At 47.5% G+C, this 16,907-nt stretch overlaps 1 protein-coding gene across 3 annotated transcripts in view; it reads left to right on the top strand.

Moving 5' to 3' along the window:
• Nucleotides 1–9,570, top strand: part of PSTPIP1 (proline-serine-threonine phosphatase interacting protein 1) — a 36,233-nt gene extending 26,663 nt beyond the window's left edge. The window contains exons 9-15 of one of the 3 annotated variants that reach the window (XM_011382146.2): nt 665–744; nt 1,364–1,462; nt 2,579–2,675; nt 3,180–3,270; nt 7,779–7,834; nt 8,042–8,166; nt 9,273–9,570. In XM_011382146.2, the coding sequence (XP_011380448.1) occupies nt 665–744; nt 1,364–1,462; nt 2,579–2,675; nt 3,180–3,270; nt 7,779–7,834; nt 8,042–8,166; nt 9,273–9,404 (680 nt within the window). In that variant the 3' untranslated portion in view covers nt 9,405–9,570. Of the gene's footprint in view, nt 1–664; nt 745–1,363; nt 1,463–2,578; nt 2,676–3,179; nt 3,271–7,778; nt 7,835–8,014; nt 8,167–9,272 lie in introns of all 3 variants that reach the window. The other 2 variants (XM_011382145.2, XM_011382144.2) reach the window with 2 other exon arrangements.
• The last annotated feature ends 7,337 nt before the right edge of the window (nt 9,571–16,907 follow it).

Here is a 16,907-nt window from a genome sequence, read left to right as displayed (position 1 = left end):
CACACACACACACACACACACACACACACACACACACACACACACACACACACACACACACACACACACACACACCTGGGCCTGTCTCCTCTATCTATCCTTCACTTGATGCCAGAACTCCCAACATCCCTTGTTTCTGCTGGCATATTTCTAGGACAGAGAACTCACCCTACCCCTCTCCTGGGAAGGCTCTCCCTTCTGCTATGCCTTTCCCAGGACTCAGCTGCTCCCATGGCTGGGGGACAGGTGAACTCCAGAGTTCTAGGGACAGAAGTCATGGTCAAACCTGCTGGGTTCCCAGCCCAACAGTTACACTCTCCTCCACCCTTTCTTCAGTGCTGCCTTCCCCAAGCCTGTTTCCCATCTGGAAAATAAGAGGGTGGGATTCAGGAACGATGAGAGGCCTGGACTCTGATTTTAGGTGTATGGTCTCTACTTCAGCCTTGGGCAGCTCAGAGCACAGTGGGGAGCTAAGATTTACCCCAAAAGGAGTAGTGCCAGAATGGATGGCCCTGACAAGTGTCCAGATGTGGTACCAGCAACCAGGGCAGGTCTTTCTGGGAAAGAAGGCACTCTGGTCAGGGGTATTGCAGGAGCAAAGCAGTGGGTGGTGGAGGAAGGTATCCAGGCCACCAGCCTCCCTGAGGTCCACTTGTGCTTCCAGAGCGGGTGTACAGGCAGAACATAGAGCAGCTAGAGAAGGTGCGGGGTGAATGGGAACAGGAGCACCGGACTACCTGTGAGGTGAGTGACCCTAGGCTTCAGTTTCCCCAGCTGCAAAGTGGGAAATACATCCATCCCTACTCCAGGCACTTCATGGAGAAACATGAGGCAATGGGGTGGGGGAAAGGCCTCATTCCTTCATTCATTCACTCATGCACTGACTCTCTAGGCCCCATGCTGGGACCCTGCTCCCAGGGAGCTTACCACCTGACTTTGTGCTCTGGGTCCCTTTGTTTCAAGCAGGCATCCTTCATCCCTTTTTTGCTAAAGTCAAAACTGAGGTTCAGACAAAACCCATAGCTTCCCTAGGCCTTGCTGATGAGCAGGACCTGGGAGACAGGGCTCAGGTATCCAGGTCCTATGTTCCTCTCACAACATCCTCCCAGGGCCTTTCCAGTGTGTGGTGGGGCCTGGAAGGAGGGTAAGGGCAAGAACCCCATAGGCAGCTCAACCTCCCTTCTAGAAGCCTCAAATGCTAGCAGAGGTGGGGATGGGGACCCCCAGAAAGAGACCCTTTAGACTTAGCTTTCAGCAGTCAGGAGTCTGGCTTGCCAGCTCCAGCTGAGCTGTGAGTGAGGCCCAGCCTGGCCTAGCCCTGTAGTAACTTATACATTTCTCACCCCCACCCCCACACACCCAGGCCTTCCAGCTGCAAGAGTTTGACAGGCTGACCATCCTCCGCAATGCCCTGTGGGTACACTGCAACCAGCTCTCCATGCAATGCGTCAAGGATGATGAGGTAGGGGCCAAGGGCAGGAAGGGATAGGGAGTGAGCTGGCTGGAGGAGGGACATGAAGAGAGGGCAACTTCTAGGTAACAGCATGCCCAGGTCCATCTGAGCCTGTCAACAAATACCTCAGGCCTCAGCTTCTGTCCCCAAGGCCCCAAGGACAGGGAGCTCAGTACCACACAGGGCCATAGCCTCTCTGCCCGGAAGACTATGCTTCTGTGGTTACTCTGGCATCTTCCTTCTTTGCTTAACCCTATTCCAGGGTCTTAGCTCTGCTCTCAGAGTACATGCTCCCTCTGCCAGAGTCAGAAAGGAAGCTGGACGTAGCCCCTCCAAGATATGCAGAGAGGCTGGAAGACCCTGGGCTGCTCTGCTCCAGGCCTGGCATTTGCAAGAGCTATGGTTTAGTCCTTCCTCTGTTCCCCAGACATCTCTGGGGTGTCCTGGTTCCCTTACTGAGCTCTATATGCTGGGTAATTGGGGTGGATCCTACCCAACAGAGAGGGGCCACCACCTCCCCACTGCGGTCTCTGACCCCTTTAATAAAGCCCCCAAACCATGAGCTCTCTCCTAAGGCAGCCCTGACTCCCCAAAGCTTGTTGCTGTTCCTTGCCTTACCCCTCTACCTGGAGGCTTTAGGATTTGGGGTTTCCCACCCTGCTCCACCAAACGACTTGAGCCCACCTGGTGGCCTCCTTGTGGCAGAGAAAGGAGGGTGGGCTCTGGATCCTGCCATACTGGAACCAAAGCCTGGCCACACTAAATTCTTGCTCTGTGACATTGGGCAAGTTACTTTCCATCTCTGAATTTTCCCATTTATAAAATAGGGAAAATAGAGTCTACTGCAGAGGACAAGAGTGAGTGAAGTCCCTTGCATGGGACCTTGTGCATACAAGGTGTTTAGGAACCAAGAGACACTGTCAGCCAGGGCTCTGAATCCTTAGGAAGTTATACCCCAAGAGCCCCTGAACACAGCCACTGAGCTGTGCATACAAGGCCTGTGAGGAGGCTGGTGGGGTGTGAACCCCTGGCCAGAGTTCAGACCCATAGAGGGGCAGGGCTTTGACAAGGGTGAGCATTGAGGAAAGGCCTGGCCTCTCAGCCTCTGCTCTTTCCTTCTCCTAGTTCTATGAGGAGGTGCGGGTGACACTGGAAGGCTGCAGTGTGGAATCTGACATCGACAGCTTCATCCAGTCCAGGAGCACGGGCACGGAGCCCCCAGGTGAGGCCCGGCCTGCAGGCGGCACAGCCTCTGGGTCCAGACCTATCCATCCCTAGGAGGCCTGGCCCTCGTTCTCTAAGCCTCAACTGCCAAGTCAAGGCTGGAGTGGCCCACAGATCCCTTCTAGGTGGAGGAGATGTGGCCAGACCCTAGGGAAGAACAATATGGTCCCCTGGCTGGTTTCCTGGCCTGCTCCCTCTTCTGAGGCAGATGAAGAGAGCTTGATAACACTGTAACACTCAGAAGGGCAAATGGAGGTGGAGGGCCTCCTCAGAGCCCCCATCCCAAGCTGTTTGGTCCCATTAAATTATAAGTCCACAGTGTCCAAAGTTGGATCTTGCGTGGAAGTGAGAGAGGCCATCTCCCCAAGCATCAAGGTCAGAATGAGAAAGTAGGTCCCCAGTCTGGGTCTCTGGATGGGGACTAGTTGGGGTAATCAGGTGGCATAAGTCCTATTTTCCCTGTCCTCAGCCACTCTGGGCCTCACAAGCTTGCTCTCCACAGCTCCGGTGCCCTACCAAAACTACTACGATCGGGAGGTCGCCCTATCAACCAGTAGTCCTGGCATACAACCATCCTGTGGCATGATAAAAAGGTGAGACCCCACTAGGACACAGAGGTGGGGTGGGGTGGAAGGGCAGCAAGCAGGTCTAGCCTCACCTCCTGCAACTGGCTGTTCCACATATATTTATTAAGCACTTACTGTGTTCTTGGTGCCATGTTCGGGTGCTGAGCACTCTTTGGGGACAACACACGCTCAACCTGGCCTCATGACATCATCAGCCCAAGAGGACTCAGGCATTAAACAAATTCTCATACCCCACTTATTCACTAGAGAATGCTCAAAACTCCTGGGTGGCCCTAATCCAGCCCTAGGCTGGATTACTTGTCTCTTGAGCCCTGCTGCTATCCTGAGTTGGTGCCCTAGACTGTCAGGCTGCAGTGGTGACACTCCCTCTGGTGCAGGATGAGGGCATAGGATCAGGCCCTACAGCCAGTACTCCTAGAGAATTCTCCAGGCTTTTCAGGAGTCCTTCTTTGGCCTAGCTGTGGTTGGGTCTTAGTGCCATGCCTCAGTGCATCACTTGCACAATCACTCACTTTCTCTAGGTCCTGGGCCCATGAGTGTTGGGGTCAGACTCAGAACCAAAGAACCCTCCTGCTTTAGGCATTGGGTGACAATGGTGACTGCTCTTAGGGGTGCCTTAGCCTGCTCAGGAAGCTCCCTGCTCCAGCAGCCAGGTCCTGAAGGGAATCATATGCCCTGTCTCTGGGCATCAAGAAACACCCAGGGTTTCAAGTGATGCCTAAGCCAAATCCCCACCCTGAGGTCCCCCATGACCTCCTCTCTCCATCCAACCTTGTATAGAGGAGGTCCTGCCTTTGGGAAGTGGACAAAAGGTGGGGGTCAATGAATCTCCCAGCTCTCTGAGGACAGCTCATTTCTAAGACCTCAGAAGCCCCTAGAATCTCCCTACAGGACACCTCCAGGAAACAAAGGCTCATAAAAACCACTGCCACTCAGAGCAGGGAGCACAGCACACCCCTCTGAGAACCTTGAGAAAGCAATGACAGCAAGAGGAGGACGCTCACACTATCACAATGTTACCAAAATCCTGAGGGACTCAGGCCTCCCTGCACCCCTAGTGAGAACCTGGATCCCAGCACAGGTGGTCATTTAAACAACTGGATGAAAATCTCACCTGGGACAGTGTCAAGAAAGGACAGAAAAGAAACAAGACAAAGATGCCCACTCTCACACTGTCACTGAAGATAGCATTGGAATTCCTAGCCACAGCAATCAGAAAAGAAAAAGAAATAAAAGGCATCCAAATTGGAAAGGAAGAAGTAAAACTGTCATTATTTGCAGATAGCATGATACTATATAGAGTGGAACCTAAAGATTCCACCAAAAAACTACCAGAATTAATAAACAAATTCAGTAAAGTAGCAGGATGCAATATTAATTTTCAGAATTGGTTGCATTTTGTACACCAATAATGAACTATCAGAAGAAATTAAGAAAACGATCCCATACACAATTGTTATCAAGAAGAATAAAATACCTAGGAATAAATTTAACCAAGGAAATAAAAGATCTGTATTCAAAAAACTGTAAGACATTGAAGAAGATACAAATAAATGGAAAGATGTACCATGCTCATGGATAAAAAGAATTAACACCATTAAAATGTACATGCTACTCAATTTATAGCAATTTATAGATTCAATGCAATCCTTATTAAAACTCCATTGGCATTTTTCACAAAACTAGAAAAAATAATCCTAAAATTTATATGGGACCACAAAAGACCCCAAATAGCCAAAGGAATTTTGAGAAAGAAGAACAAAGTTGGAGGTATCAAGCTCCTTGATTTCAAACTATACTATAAGACTATAATAGTCAAAACAGCATGGTACTAGCATAAAAATAGACACATAGATCAATGGAACAGAATGGAGAGCCCAGAAATAAACCCACTCATATATGGCCAATTAGTCTATGACAAAGGAGACAAGAATATACTATGTGGTCTGTTCAAGAAATGGTGTTGGGGGAAAAAAAAGAAAGAAATTAGACCACTTTCTTAACACCATATACAAAAATAAATTCAAAATGGGTTAAAGACTTAAATGTAAGACCTGAAACTAAAACTAGAAGAAAACATAGGCAGTAAACTCTTTGATATTGATCTTAGCAATATTTTTTTTGGATATGTCTCCTAGGGCAATGACAACAAAAACAAAAATAAACAAGTGGGACTACATCAAACTAAAACGTTTTTGCACATCAACAAATTGAATGGGAGAAGATATTCACTAACAATACATGAATAAGGGGTTAATATCCAAAATATATAAAGGATTGATACTACTTAACACTGAAAAGACAAACAATCTAATTTTAGAAAGGGCAGAGGACCTGAAAAAACATTTTCCAAAGAGAATATACAGATGGTCAACAGACATATGAAAAGATACTCAGGAAATTGCAAATCAAAATCACAATGAGATATCACCTCACACCTGTCAAAATGGCTATTATCAATAAATCAACAAACAAGTGTTGGTGAGGATATGGAAAAAAGGGTACCCTTGTGCACTATTGGTAGGATTGTAAATGGGTACAACCACCATGGAAAACAATATGGAGGTTACTCAAAAAATTAAAAAGAGAACTATCATATGACCCAGGAATTCTTCTTCTGGGTATTTATCCAAAGAAACTCAAAAACATTAATATGAAAAGATGCACGTACTTCTATGTTCATTGCAGCATTATTTACAATAGCCAAGTTATGGATGCAACCTTTGTGTCCATTGATAAATGAATGGAAAAGGAAGATGTGGTACACATATATAAATGGAATATTATTCAGCTGTAAAAAAGAATGAAATCTTGCCATTTGCAAGATGGACCTAGAGAGTATTATTCTAAATGAAATAAGTCAGAGAAAGATAAATACTGTATGATTTCACTTATATGTGGAAGCTAAACAACGAAATAAATGACCAGACAAAACAAAAAAACTCACAGATACAGAGAACAAATTGATGGTCACCTGATGGGAAGGGGGGTTGGAAGGGTCAGTGAAAAAGGTAAAGAGATTAAGAAGTACAAATTGTCAGTTATAAAAATAGTTGCGAGGATGTCAACTAGAGCATAAGTAATATAGTCAATATTATAACAACTATGTATGGTGGCAGATGGGTACTAGACTTATCACGGTGATCACTTCATAAGGCATGTAAATGTCTAATCCCTATGTTGTACACCTGAAACTAATATAGTATTGTATGTCAACAGTAATTGAAAAATAAATTTAAAAGGACAGAAAGGGGTACCCCATGAAAATGAAAAGAAAAAGAGAGGTCCCATGAGATGAAGGAGATGGAGGGAGTGGGAAAAGTTGCTGCAAGGAACAGCCAGAATCCAGGTTAGGATGAGGAAGGGCTGGGGGCAATGTCTGGGAAATGAGCGAAGGAAGGAATTGGAGTCACAAGTATAGACAACTCTGGGAAAACAGGGCAGTGAGGCAGGGCACACAAAGGCCTCAACAAGCTCTGCTCCTCCCAGCCACTGTCCTGCTGGCTTTAACCCCGCCCCCTGCTACCCAAGGGGCAGGAGTATTCCATAGGTGCTATACCTCCACAGCCTGTGTTAGCAGAAGACCTTCTCATGTGTGCCAGGTGGGCCTGCATGTCCACTCCCAGGCCATAGCTCCACAAACACTGGGGGGGCGGGGGGGGCGGGGAGAAGGTTGGGGCTATACTGGATTCTCCTATCTGTAGGAATGGTCCCTCCCACCCCACAGGCCCAGCCCCTTGCAGGGAACTCAAGGCCCTTCAGTCCTTTTACAATCTTGTTTTCCACACCTTCTAAATTGGTCCAATCCATTCCCCAAACTCCTCTACCTGTCCAGTCCCTCCTCTGCACATTTGCACCCCTTCTCCATTCACTGGTGATGGCTTTTAAAGCCTGTTAAAGCTATCTTTCAAAACTTGACCCTGCCAGGCAGCCTTTCCTGAGGCAGGTAAGTAGTATCAACCTCTACTTATGTAGCCCTTAGCACTGTCAGCTTTATGAGGGGCTCCCAGTGTCTGCCTCTTGCTTGTTCGGTTCTTTTCTTTTATTCAATGAACCTTCATAACTCCAGCTCAGTCAGGATCTAATCCAGGCACAGGGGAAGGAGTGAATTAGCTCAACACTGCCTCCTAGAACTCCCAGGAGTGGCTGGGCTGACCAGATCAGGGTGGGGCCACAGGGAGGCAGGCTGACTGGGCCCATGCAGATGGTGATCCCAGTGGGCATGAGTGGCCCAGCCTCTGAGAGGCAGCTCATTGCTGGTCAGAGGATGGTAAGAGGTTGAAACAGGGACCTGACAAGTGCTGAGAGGAGTTCAACAGTGTGAGGGACTAAAAGGGCACTGCTGGGAAGGAAAAGCCACTTGAACCACCCTTTGGGAGCCCTTGTGCCTGAGAGGCACCCCATAAATCACATGTGTACCTAGAGACTATGGGCGGCCCTAGCCCTGGAGTTCTGAGGGCTTCCCGCCACATCTCCACCCTGCAGAACCTAACGGCTTTCCTCCCTGTCCTCAGGTTCTCTGGGCTGCTGCATGGGAGTCCCAAGACCACACTCTTGACAGCTTCTGCAGGTAACTGAGTGTGATGTGGGGCCTGGAAACAATTGTGACCCTGGGGCGAGGGAGAGGACTTCCACATGCACAGACCAGCCCTCCAACAGTTGGAGGGATAGAGGCTAAACCAAGTCTAGGGATAGTTCACGAAGGCGGGGCCTCCAGGGAACAGTGTCCTATGAAAGGGGTGGGCTCCAGGCTTCACTCTGTTCTCAGCTTCCACAGACACTGTGACCCCTATTCCAAATCGGAATGAGTGTGTCTACGCCACTGTCGCAGTGCAGGAGGCACCAGGACCCCCCAACCTGCCAGCCCAGGACTACAGGGCGCTCTATGACTACACAGCCCAGGTGAGGCTCTCACTCTCTTCTCCTCAGGAAGGCATAGGAATGCCCAAGTGTGTTTTCACATGTAGATACATGCACTGTGAGTGTGCTTGGGGTGTGTGCCCTTAGAAAAGCACTCAGCTCTTAGGACAGGCTCTGTGCATATATCTACTTAGCAAATTTTAATGAATGGGTACCAGGGCCTATCTGGTACCCATTCTGAATCTGTTCAGACACACACATGATATCCAGGCAAATGTGGGCATTGTGTGTGCCTGTATGTATGGGGTATGTGTGTGCGTGTTCATGTGCATACATGCAGGCAAGCTGAGCTTGGCTACCTGCAGAAAATGGGCTGAGGGTCAGGCTCTGCACCCTTGGGTTAAGGCCCTGTTCTCCATGGCCATGGGTGCCAAGAACAACCCACAGCCAGAATGAGCTCCTCAGCTATGCCAGGTTTGGTTTTCTGTGGTCCACGGGGAGAAGATAGGTCAAACAGCCACAGGGCAGCTGTGCCAAGACCCCCAAAGAGTCCAATTTGCTCTCTGCTTTGAGGTGAGGGGTACAGAGCCAAACCCCAAATCTACCTGGATTGAAGCCAAGCACCCACTTAGGGCTGGGCAGGCCGCATGGCGGACTGCACTGATTCCCAAAGTCCAGTCCTTGGCAGGGAGGATAGCCCAGACAGATGATGTGCTTGTGATGGGCTAGCAGGGCTGAGGAAGCTCAGAGGAGCTGCCCTGCAGAGAGGAGGCTATGTGTGGAGAGCCTGTTATGAGAATGCCCTTGGGCTTGGGCATGCCTAGCACAAATGGCCCCTAACTTACTAAAGTCACTATTGTGTCTAGAGCAGGTTGGAGAAGAGACAGCAGGGAGCTGAAGCAGGGAAACCCAGGCTTATGGGAGGCCTACAATGACAAACCAGGGGGCAGGGAAACAGGAGGCCAAGTCCCATGGGGCACCCCACACCCTAACTGTTTCCAAGGGCTGCCCCAGACAAGAGGCTTTGCCCTGCAGTGCCAGCCAACCTGGGAGACAAGCTTGAGTTTACCACTTGGGGTGGGGGGATGCCTGACCAGATCCTCCCATCAGGACCCTCCAGCCTGATGAACCTTTATTCTGTTGCCAAGAATTCCGACGAGCTGGACATCTCTGCAGGGGACATCCTGGAGGTCATCCTGGAAGGGGAGGATGGCTGGTGGACAGTGGAACGGAATGGGCAGCGTGGCTTCGTCCCTGGATCCTACCTAGAGAAGCTCTGAGGAAGGGGCAGCAGCCCCCACCAGGACCTGCCCTGTCTGTGGGGCCAACAGTGCCTCCATCACTGCAGGGCTAGGGGCCCCAAGACCAACACAGCCCCTCTGCACAGGTGCTGGCTACTTCCTGAGCAGTATTTCCTGCAGGAAATAAACGAGTGCATTCTTTCTCCTTGGTCTGTAGGGGTCCCTTTCTTTCTCTTGCCCCAGTCCAAATGTTCAATGCAGAGGCAAAGGAGTGAAGGGAATAGTCTGGGAGAAGAGAGTTGCCCCTTTCCAGTGCCGTCACTGAGGCCCCACCAGGGTCTGGCTGGGGATGGAGAGGAGCCCCAGCCTTGGTCCCTGGGAACTTCCAGACTACCACGGAAACATATTCACACTCAGGCAAATGAGGGAAGACCACAAGGGTCAGGGAGGAGGGGGTGGGAGGGGAAGGGGCTCAGGAGAGCTGGGATGGGGGGCGGGACCAGGCTTCCTGGGGGCAGAGGGACTAAAGCAGGATCTTGGATGGGTGTTAGCAGACAGGACATAAGGAAAAGAAAAGTATCAGGGCCAAGCAGGTATGTGAGCACAAAAAGAAGGTGGGAACGCCTGGAACATTCTGGGGACGAGCCAAACTCAGTTTGGGGCAAGAAATAGGAAATGGGCCCACTGAAGGTGGAAGGGCCATTATGGGAAGCCAGGAAGACAGGCTAAGAGGCTGTGGGTAAAGTGATCCTGTCTCCCAGACCTGGCTGGAGCCCAGGGAAGCCACTGCCACCCAGGCCACGCTCATTCAAACATGGCAAATCCTGTCCAGGGGCTCAGGGCAGGCTGACCCTGGGTTCAGAGGTGGCCATGCTTCTCTTCTATTCTTGATGCTCTTGGGTATTTCTCTCTTTGGACCCAAGTCCCCAAAATATAACTTGTTTGGCCAAGGCCTGCCAAAGCCCTGTTCCAGTCATAGTAGGCTCTATCCATGCCAAAGGCTTTAGGAGTGGGTATGGAAGAGAGCTCGGGAGAACTGGTAGCATCTCAGTCTGGGCCTCCCCCACACTCACCTATGGGAGCCCCAACACTTTGACAGCATAAAAGGCCAGCAGCCTCCCCACCCCTGCCCCCAACTCAGGACCAGACTATTGGGACCGGGGTGGGAGACATGTGGTCTTCCACTGGGTATACCTTGAGAGATACTGCTGAGGGTGTTAACTGTCCCTTGTAGACCATCTTTCTCTGGGACTGTTAATTTGCTTGCTCATTCACAAACCTTTGTGGCCCGCCCCCTACGACAGCAAGATAAGTAAAGCCTCAGTCCCTTGCTTTACTCAAGGAGCTCTTGACCTGGTGGAAGGAACCAAACAGCCCAGAAAGTTAATGACAGTACAGGAAATGTCTCAATGTGCAGAACAGTCATGAGGCTTCTGGAACAGGTGACCTAAGATAAGCCAAGGAAACGCTGAAGCTATTTCAGGAGAGAAAAAAGGGATCCTTTCTATTCCTGCCTGCCTCTGCTACCCCACAAGGGACAAGGAGATGGTTCATGTAACTGAGAAAGAAATGAGAGTCCTTACTGGAACTCCCCAGGATTCAGAACTAGAAGAGACTCTGGGAGAACTAATCTGACCTCTTCACGATGCCCTCCTCTGCCACTCTTGGGGACTGGGGACTGGGCACCCCAGTTAACTTCAACATCTCAAGGGGATCATGACACCCACAGAAGCCTTTAGTGGTTCTGTGGCTTCCCACTGGTCCTGGCTCTTCCTGGTCGGCCATCCACCTGGCAGTCACATGGAAGACTATACCACATGCCCTGGCAAATTTCTGATGGCACAGGGGCAAAAATGAGGTCTTTGACCAAGCTCTGCCCTAGGAAAAGGGCAAGGAGGGGGCTGGTAAAGGGGGCTGCTCCCGTGTTTATAGCAGATGCCCATCTTTATGCCCTTGCCTTCATCACCTGAGCAAAAAAGTAGGTGTGATTAAGCAAACATGATACGGCTTTCTTCTTTCAAGTAGGGACAGTGCCTTTGAATTGTGGCGTCTCACCTTAGGTGTGTGGGCTCCTTGCAAGTCTACAAAGCATTCAGGCTGGGGCCAGGCAGAGGTGAAAAGGCATAAGGCAGCCCTATAATAACCCCAAGAAGGACTCTGAAGCTGTGGACCAGACCAGTCCTCTGCTAATGTCAATCAACATTGCTTCCACCAGAGGGTATGTGGCAGATGGGTGAGAAAAGGCTTTGGGCCTCTGAAAAAAATCAGACTACGGAGGCTTGATCCTTCCTGACATGTCATTTTCCCCCGTAAAGCGCATCCTACAAGAGAACTGACCAAACACACACACCTGTCCCTGACACACCTGAGGTTTATACATAGGGATGTTTGTAGAGAAAAATGTAAACTGATGCTTGGTCTTACACTTCACCTAAAGAAACAGAAGTCAGTGAATAAAAAGGCCTAGCTATGAAAATGCTCGCTGGGGCCAGAAATGTTGCCCACACAGCCAGGTACAAAACTTCTCTGGCTGTCCCAGAAGTAATTCAAGCAAGGTATTGTGACTTCTTTGTGACTGGCACTGTCTTTGATAATGGGGGGCTGCTAATAAGGGGTGCCCTCAAAGAGCTCACTGACCCACCCCCCAGAATGGGTACTAAGATGCTATAACCCCTCTGACACAAGGTAGGAAGTGAACAGGGCAAGAGTAGGACCAGGGGACCAGGTGCAGGCTGTCACACAGAGATGATGGTGGCATATCCAGAAAGTTGCAACTGGGCTGGAGAGCAACTGTGGAAGAATCAGGCAAGTAGATCGACAGGACTTGGGAACTTATGGAATGAGACAGAAGTGGGAAGAGTGGAAAGGAAGGAGATGAAGAGTGATTTCTGAGCTGAGCCTTGAGGATTGGCCAGTACCCCCAGGTGGAGTAAGAGGTAGAGGTGGGGTAGCAGCAAGTACAAAGCCTGAGCAAGGGCCCAGAAGAGGCTGGGCAGCCAAGTAGACTAACCACTGGGGTCAGATCATGTGTGTGCAACCAAGAGGGAAGAAATGAGGAGAAAGGTATCAGTGCTTTATTTATTCCTTGAAAATACCTTGTCATCTTGATTGAACATTCTGCTCAACTGCAAAGATTTTTTTAGAAACCTTTGGCCTAGATATTTATTATCTCTGACAGAGGCCGCAGTGTTTATGGGCCCCAGAGAGTGATGGGTAACGAGTATTAGATAACACAGCCTGCACTCCATTCAGGTAGCCAAAGAACAGAACTCTCGAAAGTAACTCTTGGGTCACAATTTATACCAGGAAGAAAAAGAAAACACACAAATGAATCTAAGTCAGATGCACTGCCTCTGCAGCTTTCTCCATTCTCTATGCACAAGGTCACAACCTCGTGTGCAGGGGAGATGGTACCAGTAAGGGGAGGGTGGCCTCTGTAACTAGGTGTATAAAATAACTGCAACCCTCTTTCTGACAGAGAGCCGCACAAAGACAGGATGGAGCAGGGGGAAAGCATGGCCCCGGAAGTCAGTATATCAGGATCTAAATCCACCTCATACTTCTTTGGGTGGTCTTAGTAAGTCACACTTTCTCTGCACCTCAGTTTCATTATCAGTAAAATGAGGGCAATAAGCCCCTGTGCAAATTGAAACTAGATTTAAGAGGTGGTTGCAAAACATTGTGAATATACTAAATGCCACTTAATTGTTCACTTTAAATTGGTTAGTTTTGCGCAATGTGAATTTCACCTCAATAAAAAATAATTAAATTAAAAAAATTTTCTAAATGCCTGACAATATGTGCATGGCGGTATTTACTGCAGCGAGACTGGAATCCACCTGAATGTCTATCCATTGCATTGGTTAATCATGGTATCAACATAATCACGTGGCTAACAAAAAGGAATGACAAATCCTACAGTCTGACACAAAAACAGTACCATACTATGTTGTGAAGAAAAAAAGTGAACCTTGCAGAATTCTTATAATAGTCAAAAGCAAAACCAAAAACCACCACAAGTCTGTTTTTCCATATGTAGAGAAAATACAGTTGACCTTTGAACAGGGGTGTTATAGGCACCCACCCCCACCCCCACCACAGTTGAAAATCTACATATAACTTTTGACTTCCCCAAAACTTAACTATAGTCCCTCAGTATCCACAGGAGATTGGTTCTAGAACCCTTCATGGATACCAAAATCCGTGGATGCTCAAGTTAGTTATATAAGATGGCATAGAACAATGTACAGTCATGACAGCCTCCAGGTCTGCAGATTCTCAACCTCGGATCAAAAATACTGTCTTTAATCTGTGGTTAGTTGAATCTCAGAATGCAGAAACCAAGGATCTAGAAAGAGGTGTGTGTGTGTGTGTGTGTGTGTGTGTGTGTGTGTGTGTGTGTGTGTGTGTGTGTGTGTGTGTGTAAACAATCTGCATGTAAGTGGACCTGAGCATTCCAAACCAGTATTGCTCAAGGGTCAACCGTAGTCTGGAAGGATACATACCACTTCCAAACTTGTTTACCTGTGGGTAACTTTTTCTTTATAGATATCTGTATAGTTATATTTTTAAAGCACCATTACTTTTGTTAAAAAAAAAAAATTAGAACAATTTTTAAAAGGCAATAAGACAATCTCCAATGTGTTGAGAAGCAAAGACATAGTAGCAATAAGCACAGCTAGTGACAGCGACAGACTCCTCAAACTGATTCCAAGGCTGAGGCACACTAGGTAAGGTACAAGATGGACCTAGGACATCTTATGATAAGCATTATGGATGTGTTCAAAAAAACTGACAGGACAGGAGGCAACTTAAGAGGCTCCCACTGGCCCATTCTGAAACTATTTGAGAACCAAAACAAAAAAGGACAATAACGATTACAAACCATTGAAAAAAATGAGAATCCATCAGTCCATAAAGAATATAGAAACATAAAAATAAATCATTGGAGAAGGAAGGGAAGATAGACTGGTAAATGAGAAAAAAGTGTTTTACAATCATCACAGTAAAGATGGAATCTAAAACAACAAACACCATAGTCAAGATTCAATCAGGCAGGAATGGGCAATATTTGCTAAATCTAGGGAGAAGTTTAGTGAGGAACAGAATAATATGGTCTTATAGTATGTCTCTAAAGATTCTTATGAGCTGGGAGAAAAAAGTAACTATTGCATGGTGATGGAACGTGACTAGGTGACTAGGTATGCCAGACCTCTCAATTTGTTGCCTCCTAGCCCCAAACTCACCCTTTCTTGCCACACCAAAGCCAGGACTCTGCAAAACTCCATTTCTCCTCTGCTACATAGCCAATGGGGCGGGTCTCTGAAGGGGACAGTTTATATGTTGGTCTAGCACGGGTCTCCGCAGCACTCTCCACAATGGTGGCTCTCTGTTCTTGCAGCTCAGTGGCGAGCACCTCCAGTGAGTTTACTCCGCTGCACAAGGCAGGCAGCGCATTCCACACCGCTCTTCGGAGGTCTGACTCAAGCCTTGCAGGGCCCTCTTCTGAGTTTCTAAGTTCCTTCCTATCCCTTTCTTCCCATGACCCTCGGGGTGGTAGCTATTTTCTACTAAGCTGCATTAGTTTTGTTTTTTTTTTTTACTCCGTTTAGTAACAAATCTTCTACATGGTTAACAATTGTTTATATTAAATTTTTCCTGTTTACATTTCCCCTCATTGGACTCTGAATGATATACCAGGTGATCATAATTAACACTACCATGAAAGACAGATGACATTGTGTACTTTCTGATATCATGCCTGGAGGACACATGACACAGGAAGTGTTCCAGTCACCTGGAATGCAAAACCTAATCTTACGCAATTAGATGGATAAACCCCAAATAAGCATCATTTAAAAGAGACTACGTTCTTCTAAAATGTCTATGTCATAAGTGACAAAACTATGGAAATGCTCCAGATTAAAGGAGAACAAAGAGACCTGACAACTATCCATAACACCTAATCATAGACTGGATCCAGAACTGCAGGAGAAAAAAATGCTTACAGGACATATGAGATCAATTTGAATACGAATGATAAAGTATTATACCAGTGTTAAATGTACTGAATTTGATAACTGTACTGTAGTTGTCAGATTATTTTTAGGAAATGCCCACTGAAGTACTAGGCATAAAGGGCTATGGGATACATGCAGAAAGACAGTGCACATACAAGATCACAAATGACAAATCAAAGGGGACAAAATGTTAATAGCTGAATCTAAGTAAAGGACGTTTGGGCTTTATATGTAAAATTCTATTCTTGCAACTTTAAGTTTGAAATTATTTCCAAAGAAAATAAACTTTTTAAAAAAGGCAATAGGATATAGCAGTGGTTCTCAGACTTCACTGCACTCTGGAAATACCCCAGGCCACTTTGGAGGTTTTGAGACCCAGACATCTGCCGTTCTCAAAGTTCCCCAGGTGATTCCTAAGTGCAGACAAGGGTGAGAAACACTAACACAGTGGGAGAGCGCAACCATTAAATTCAGACATAACAAGTGGCTCTTTTGCCCTCTAAAGAGTAAGTATTGGGGAGCAGGGTGTCAGGGTAATAGAGACTTCTCTTCTCAGTTCCATGTGGTATGGCAGACACTCTGAAGACGTTACGCAGGTAAGTTCAATTTGTTATGTCCCTGGCCAACATGGACAGATTTCCCATCCAGCAGCTCCCAGGCAGAGGAAAAAAGCATTTACAGGACTATGCCAGGAATTACACACAATTTAAAGCCGGCAGGAACGAGAATGATTCAATAAGTCCCAGAGTGACCATCCTCCATCTTTTTTGCTTCACTGCTACCATAATTTGGGTCTTCAGAACACAAGAGAGGAAGCTGCTCTTTCACCAGACAGGGAGGAATGAGTGAAGGAGGGGTGTTTGCAATTAGTCTATTGGACAAGTTCAAAGAATGGGCTAGAAATTGGCATACTTTCCCCAAGCACTTTCCTATTCAGAGGCTCAATTCTGTCACGCAGAAATCACTGAGGGCAACCAATATCACAGTCCAGATACTGCTCACCTCAGCTCCAACCTGTGAAAGGTAGCCACAGTTTTCAAAAACTGGAAGCGGGTAGGGGAGAAACAGGGTTGGGTGGGGAAGGTGATTGTGAAAGGTCATGAGACTAAGCAAAACATTCTTGCCCAACATGCAAGAGGTACAGACAAAAGAGGTAGGGTGGGTCAATGGAACAGCAAATCTCCTAAAGTTCTCTGAAATCATGAATGTTTTAACTTCTACTCTGAACATGAGTTAGTGTTTACTCATCTTTCTCACATCTTCAACATTTTCAGGCAGGACAGACTGGCACAATATTCCAGTACCTCAAAACTGACATGTCCAAAACTGAATGTGAACTCATGCCTCTAGATGTGTCCTCACCTGCTCCCTTTCTCTGTGACTAATTGTTTCCTCAGTTGACTAAGCCAGATACCCAGGACTTATCCTAAACTTTCCTTTCCTTTCTCTCTATACCACATCTAATCAATGATAAAATTCTACCATTCTCCCCCCACCCCCAAACTCCCCAAGTCTAGCCCCT

The sequence above is a fragment of the Pteropus vampyrus genome, unplaced genomic scaffold (assembly GCF_000151845.1).
Source record: "Pteropus vampyrus isolate Shadow unplaced genomic scaffold, Pvam_2.0 Scaffold462, whole genome shotgun sequence".
NCBI lineage: Eukaryota > Metazoa > Chordata > Mammalia > Chiroptera > Pteropodidae > Pteropus > Pteropus vampyrus.
The sequence above is the reverse complement of the archived record's forward strand: the minus strand, read 5'-3'. Positions and strand labels throughout refer to the sequence as shown.